Source organism: Eimeria necatrix, genomic scaffold (genome assembly GCF_000499385.1).
Source record: "Eimeria necatrix Houghton genomic scaffold, Enh_scaff143, whole genome shotgun sequence".
In the NCBI taxonomy this organism is placed as follows: domain Eukaryota; phylum Apicomplexa; class Conoidasida; order Eucoccidiorida; family Eimeriidae; genus Eimeria; species Eimeria necatrix.
In genome coordinates this window covers 55249-62134 of record NW_013654947.1, presented here as the reverse complement: position 1 = coordinate 62134, position 6886 = coordinate 55249, and the positions used below count along the sequence as shown (strand labels likewise).

Genomic DNA, 6886 nt, shown 5'->3' with positions numbered 1-6886 from the left:
TCAGCGTCGCTGTGTTGCTTCAAGGCCTTTGCTGCTGCTGCTGCTGCCGCTGCTGCTGCTGCTGCCCCCTTGGGTGTAGCGTCCATACACCGCGCTGTGCGACGGCGTCGCTCCCGCTGCAGCGTACATGGCCGCACCCGCAGCAGTTGCTGCTGCAGGTACTGCTGCTGCTGCTGCTGCTGCTGCAGGAGCTGCTGCGGGGTAGGAAGTGTAGCCGGAATGCACAGGCGAAGCAGCAGCAACAGGCTTCTGCTGCCTCCTGTGCTCATAGTGCCCTGATGACAGCTGCTGAGACACAGGAGTCTCCCTGCTGGGGGGCCCCCCATACACCATGTGCTGCTGCTGCTGCTGCTGCTGCTGCGCGTAGACGGCTGAGGGGGCCCCAGCAACTGAGGAGAAGGGGCCAGCGGGGGACTGCCGCTGCTGCTGCAGCAGCTGTTGCTGCTGCTGCTGCAGCAGCTGCTGTTGCTGCTGCAGCAGCTGCTGCTGCTGCTGGGCGTAGCTGCCGCTGCTCTTGTGGCTGGGAGCAGCAGAAGCAGCAGCTGCTGCGGGCTGCTGCTCGCCCATGGAGTGGTGCGTGGTGCTGTGGCGCGAAGAGCCCCGGGCGTCGCCGTCTCCCGCGCCTGCTGCTGCAGCCCCGCTGCTGCTGCTGCTGCTGCTGCCGCTGCTGCTGCTGCTGCTGGGGGCTGTGGAGGCCCCTGAAGTGCCCTGCGAAGACGTCCCGTGGCCGTGTCTGTGGCGCCTCGTTTCTCTCTTTTTTCGAATTACCTCATTATAAACTTTTTCTCTGTAGTCTTCAACGGAGTATCTGCAGCCGTACGTACACCCCAGCAGCAAGCAGCGTCCCACGCAGCAGCGCCGCCAAAGAGCTGCACGACGCTCTGCTGCTGCAGCCCCGCTGCTGCTGCTGCTGCTGCTGCTGCAGGAAGCAGCAGCAGATCTACGGGCTTTTTCTGCAAAAACATAAAGCTTTTAATCTCACTTTGTGTTGTCATCAATGGGAATTGTTATTATGCGGCCACAAACTGGTTCATCTTCGGGATTGTGAAATTGCCTCACGTAGGGGTGCTCCAGGGCTTTCTCTGCGCTGTACGTACACCCGAGCGCAGCACAGACTCGTACAGGATAAGGCAACAGCAGCAGCTGCTGCTGCAGTAGTAGCACCAGCAGCAGCACTAGCAGCAGCAACAGAAGCAGCAGCAGTAGCAGCAGCAGCAGTAGCAGCAGCAGCAGTAGCAGCAGCAGCAGCAAACCTTATTCGCTTCAAGGGGTTAAACTGCAGCAGCTGCCGCAGCAGATCCAGTGCCATGGGCGGCGCGTCCGGGAAGTAGTCTTCGAGTTTTCTGCAGAGTCAAAAAAGATTGCAGCAGATTGAAAGAATAAATGAAAGAGTTTCGTTTGCTTATCGGAGTATAGTGAGACAAATGCGGGGATAGTCCAGCAGCAGCAGCAGCAGCAGCAGCCGCAGCAGCAACAGGAGCCGCAGCAGCAACAGTAACGCCAGCAGCAACAACAGTGACGGCAGCAGAAGCGGGAGTAGCTGCAACAGTAGCAGTAGAAGTAGCAGCAGTAGCAGAAGCGGCAGCAGCACTAGGAGCAGCAGCAACACCAGCAGCAGCAGCAGCAGCAGCAGCAGCAGCAGCAGCAGCAGCAGCAGCAGCAGCAGAGGCCTCACTTTTGCTTCACTACAGGGAGGCCCTCCATCATGGTAGCAGCAAAGGGGCTTCTTATTGCTGCCACGTCTTCGCGCGAGGGCCATCCAGTCAGCGTCACGACGCGCTCGAGTTGGTTCAGAGTAGAAGACCCTGCGCAGCAGCAGCAGCAGCAGCAGCAGCAGCAGCAAAAGCAGCAGCAGAGGAGCAGCAGCAGCACACAAACGGGGCAAGGCAGCGTCCAGGGCAAAGCGAGGGCGGTGTAGGGTTTCCAGCTAGGGTTTAGGGTTTAGGCAGCTCGTTAGGGTTTAGGGTTTCTGCAGCTAGGGTTTGCACCGCGAGTGATTATCCCAGGGGAACCGCAAAATGGGGTTTGGGGCCTCGTAAGGAGCGGGCAAAAAGGGTTTAGGGTTTGCTGAAGAGTGTTTAGCGTTTAGGGTTTTCTGAAGAGGGTTTGGCGTTTTCCGTTTGCCGAAGAGGGCTTGAAGGTTGTTCGCTGAAGAGGGTTTAGTGTTTAGTGTTTGCTGAGGAGGGTTTAGGGTTTAGTGTTTGCTGAGGAGGGTTTAGGGTTTAGTGTTCGCTGAGAAGGGTTTAGTGTTTAGTGTTCGCTGGGAGGGTTTCGGGTGCAGTGTTTGCAGATGTGTGCTGGGGGGGTGCAGCGTTTGGGGTCGAGGGTTTAGGGTTTAGGGTTTGTGTAACGGGAAAGATGGGCTTCGCGGAAAGCACCTCCCCAGTATGCACCCAAAGCCGAGGATTTATTTAGGGTTTAGGGTTTAGCGTTTCAGTACCGGGAAAGATGTGTTTCCCAAAAGCACCTCCCCCAAAGTAGTCCCCAAAGTCGAGGGTTTAGGGTTTAGGGTTTAGGGTTTGTGTACCGGGAAAGATGTGCTTCTCCAAAAGCACCTCCCCCAAAATGCCCCCAAAGTCGGTGGTTTAGTTTTTAGGGTTTAGGGCTTAGGGTTTGAGTACCGGGAAAGACGGGCATGCCCTAAAGCGGTTCCCCCAAAATGCCCCCAAAGACAAGGGTTTAGGGTTTAGGGTTTGGGTGCCGGGAAAGATGTGCTTCCCCAAAAGCAGCTCCCCCAAAATGCCCCCAAGTCAAGGGTTTAGGGTTTAGGGTTTGAGTACCGGGAAAGCTGAGTTACCCTGGAAGCAGTTCCCGCAAAATGCTCCCAAGTCTAGGGTTTAGGGTTTAGGGTTTGAGTACCAGGAGAGGTGGGTTTCCCCGAAAGGAGTTCCCCCCAAATGCCCCCCAGGCCGGGTTTAGGGTTTAGGGTTTGCGCGGCGGGAAAGCCGAGTTTCCCCGGAAGCAGTTCCCGCAAAATGCCCCCAAGTCGCGGGTTTAGGGTTTAGGGTTTAGGGTTTAGGGTATGAGTACCGGGAAAGCCGAGTTTCCCCGGAAGCAGTTCCCGCAAACTGCCCCCAAGTCGCGGGTTTAGGGTTTAGGGTTTAGGGTTTAGGATATGAGTACCGGGAAGGCCGAGTTACCCCGGAAGCAGTTGCCGCAAACTGCCCCCAAGTCGCGGGTTTAGGGTTTAGGGTTTAGGGTTTAGGGTTTGCGGACCGGGAAAGATGGGTTTGCCGGAGAGAAGTTCCCCCAAAATGCACCCCAAAGACCACATGTCCACGCCCTTCGTGTAGCAAGTCGAACCCAACAGAATCTCGGGGGCTCTGTACCACCTGGTGGCCACGTAGTCGGTCAGCACTGGGTTGCTGCTGGCGTCGCCGCCCTCTGCGTGCGCCACTGACCGCGCCAGCCTGCGCCCAAACCCTAAACCCTAAACCCTAAACCCTAAACCCTAAACCCTAGGCCCGCGGGCCGCGGCCCGCGGCCACGCAGCGCCCGCGGCAGCGCGGGAATTCGCTGCGCGCGCTGCGGACCGGGTGGGCGCAAGCTCGGGAAATGCAAATGTTCGAGCTAAACCCTAAACCCTAAACCCCAAACCCTAAACCCTAAACCCTAATGGGCCCCTGCAAACTCTCAGACGCCTCCCACTCAGGGATATCCTCTCACCCGAAATCCGCCACCTTCACGTGGCACTCGCTGTTCAGCAGAATGTTCGAAGGCTTCATGTCGCGGTGCAGCAGTTCGCCTGCAACAGCAGCAGCAGCAGCAGCAGCAGCAGCAGCAAAAGAGAGGCGCTTTGGTCTCAGGCGCGCGAGGCTGGGGAGAGCCACGGGCCGACTTGGTGCGCAAATGAGGTGTACGTACACCCGAAGCCGCTGGAGAGCGCCGGGGCTGCGGTGTACGTACAGCTCGGGAGGAGCGGAGGCTCACCCGAGTGCATGTACTTGATGGCCCGCAGAAGTTGGTAAATGATATATTGTTTGTGAATTGCTTCGAGAATTTGCGCGCGAATGACGGCGTGGAGGTCCGTTTCTGATCGCAACAGGCGCAACGGCGAGGTGTCGATACACCCGAACGCACACGCGCGCGCGCGGGGTGTACGTACACCCGAAAGCTGCGGCGGGCGCACTGACCCATGAAGTCGAAGACCAGATATATATCTCTGTCGTTGTCGGCCTTCAAGACGTTCATGAGGCGCACGATGTTCTCGTGGCCAGCCAGCTGCTGCAGAAACATAATTTCCCGAAAAGTCCGCTGGGCATCTGTGGCATTATGAAAGGCCTCGAAGATCTTCTTCAGGGCCACCACTTCGTTGGTGCGCCGGTCGTAGCTCTTCCACACCACTCCGTACGCCTGCGCCGCCCACGCCAAACCCTAAACCCTAAACCCTAAACCCTAAACCCTAAACCCTAGCCCTCCCGGGCCCCCAGCCCCCGAGCCCCCTGCTCTGCTTCTGCAGCAGCAGCTGCTGCTCCGCTGCTCCGCTGCTGCGGCTGCTGCTCAGTCCGCAGCAAAACAGCCCAGCCCAGCGACAGGAAGCAGCAAAGTGCACATCTAAACCCCAGATAAACCCTAGAAAAGGGTTTGGGGGCCCACAGGCCGCAACTGCAGCCAACTGCGAGGGGCAGGCTCGCGGGAGGCGTGCCAAGGCTGGGGTGTACGTACACCCGGGAACCCACGGCCGCGGAGCAGGCGCTGGGCAACTGGCGCGTGCTGGGGTGTACGTACACCCGGAAACGCAGACTCACCCCCTTGCCGAGCTTCTGGACAATGTCATATTTGCGGAGAACGTGTTTGTCAACATCTTCAATCATTTTCGAAGAAGCTGAGGAAAGCAGCGCGCCGCGCGGCCAGGGAGGAGTGCAGGAGGGCGCTGCGGGTTGCTGCAGCGGGCGCAGCTTGCTGCTGCGGGCTTGCTGCAGCAGCAGCAGCAAAAAGGCCCTCGACAGCCCTGAATGCAGCGGCGCGGGGCAGCCCCTGGGGCCCCTAAAGCGGCGCGGAGAGAAGCCCAGAGAACAGCGGCTGCAGCAGGCCAGAGGGGAGGGGCCTCCCGCCTTGAAGGGGCAGCTGGCTTTCAGTTCGGGGCTGCCGGCGAGGCATAAGAGGCTTGCTGCTGCTGCTGCGGGCCCCGGGCGCTGCTGCTGCTGCTGCGGCCACGGCCAAACGTCCGAGAGCCTCCGCGCTGCAGAGTCCGCACAGGCAAAGTGCGCCCCCAGAGACTGTGGTCGTCTGCTTCACACTTGTGCACAAGTGGGTCATTCGTGTCCCCAGCCTTTATTGATTTCAAGCTGGAAAAGAAGAGAGGCTGAGGCAGGCAGCCAAGGCGGCGGCGCACAGCAGCACTGTCAGTGCGCAGCCGCAGCGAGGAACCACTCGGGCTGGTGGCTGTGGAGTTAAAAATGGCTTTTCTTGGCTTTTCCCTTGAGACTTTATGAGTTTATTCAGTAAAGAAAAGGGATTTGTACTTAGATCAAATCGCGGCGATGCTGGCGCTACATGTGCCCGGCTGCTGAGGCGGACAGCGGCAGCCGCGTGGGTCTTCTTCGGCTGCCTCGGCAGACGGCTGGCGTCTCAATTTATTTTTGCGTTTAGATAAAAAGTTTAGTCGCTTTTATCTTTTAGATCCACTTCATTCGAGGTGCCACACGCCCCATTCAGCGCCGCCTCGCGCTCAGTTGCAAACGGTGGCTTGCTGCAGCAACTGCAGCAGCAACAGCCACTCGTATCGGTCATTCGTTGAGCCCCGGCCAGCAGCGACGCCTGCAGTGTTTGTACACCTCAGCACTAATTCATTTTAACTCAACTTGGCCTTTTTCACTGCCAATTCCGCTTCATCGCCGGCTGCCGAGGCCCCTCAGTAGCCCCCGATTTCCCTGCCTGCGCAGCACCCCGGGCACGAAACCGCCGCAGAAGCCTCCACAGAGCAGCAAATCCAGTATGTCTCAGTGAGAAAATACTACAAAGAGAAAAGTATAATAACAAAGGGCTATTCTAGCCCTCAGTTCTGCCTTTAAACGGCCCGGGCCCGCCAGTGGCCACTTCAAAGGGCTCGAAGTGTGCGCTCAAACATTCGGCCGAGGTAATCTGGGAATTTGCAACTTCGCCCGATGCCACAATAAGTACACAGATTACTTCATATATTTCACTCCCTCAAACTTGATATATATGAGCGTTTTCAAAAGCTATCGCGAGTGCTTTCAATGTAGGCCAGGTATATTCGTGCTAGAATTTGAGGCTTACGCAACGCGCATCTACAAGTGTGTGCTTCCTTGGGAAACGAAGTAAGCATTTGACTCCGTAATATGACTTGGGCGTCTTGACTTTACAAAAGGTGGCCTAGAGGACCCAAAACCCCAGTTGCTGGCAGCGGGTTTAGTTCTACAATGAAATTGGAGGTTCAGCGGCCTGAAGGAGTATTGCGTGAAGTTTGCAAATGACACTGTAGTAACGAGGTAAGCCTAAATTGAGCATAGATCCTTATGGAGGCCTACGGCTGTGTCCAGACCGAGCCGTGAAGAGGGGAAAGTAACTCTGTCATTGAAAACGCTTTTCAGAAAGGCCCAAAATGAGATTGTTTGGCCGAGTATTGCTGGCCAAACAATTCTCAAGAGAATACGGGGAGTATGGCAGCTCTCATGAGCCCAAAGAAACACCAGATACTGAAGATTCAACGAAAAATCAGAAGCAGGTGATGGTACTGCGGCAGCGGCTCCCCCGCATCTCGATTAGTAGCAATTAATGTGCACAACTGTGTTGAAAAAAATGTTTGTAGAGTTAAAGAGAATACAATTGACGAGCAGTGAGGCTAAGGGAAACACCAGAGCCACTTATTTCCCTTGTTGCTCAACTACTGCGCTGTGGTTGTGTGGCCTCCAGGCCACGTGTA

The 6886-nt window shown here is 57.1% G+C and overlaps 1 protein-coding gene across 1 annotated transcript; it reads right to left on the bottom strand.

The window, feature by feature from the left end:
• Nucleotides 1–4814, bottom strand: ENH_00013900 (CMGC kinase, MAPK family TgMAPK2, putative; the record flags this gene model as incomplete). The annotated part of the gene is made up of 9 exons (XM_013584267.1): nucleotides 1–808; nucleotides 983–1087; nucleotides 1254–1343; nucleotides 1676–1805; nucleotides 3217–3410; nucleotides 3667–3745; nucleotides 3931–4032; nucleotides 4134–4353; nucleotides 4749–4814. 9 exons carry the CDS (start codon nucleotides 4812–4814, stop codon nucleotides 1–3), a joined length of 1794 nt encoding a protein of 597 aa, XP_013439721.1.
• Nucleotides 4815–6886: the final 2072 nt, after the last annotated feature.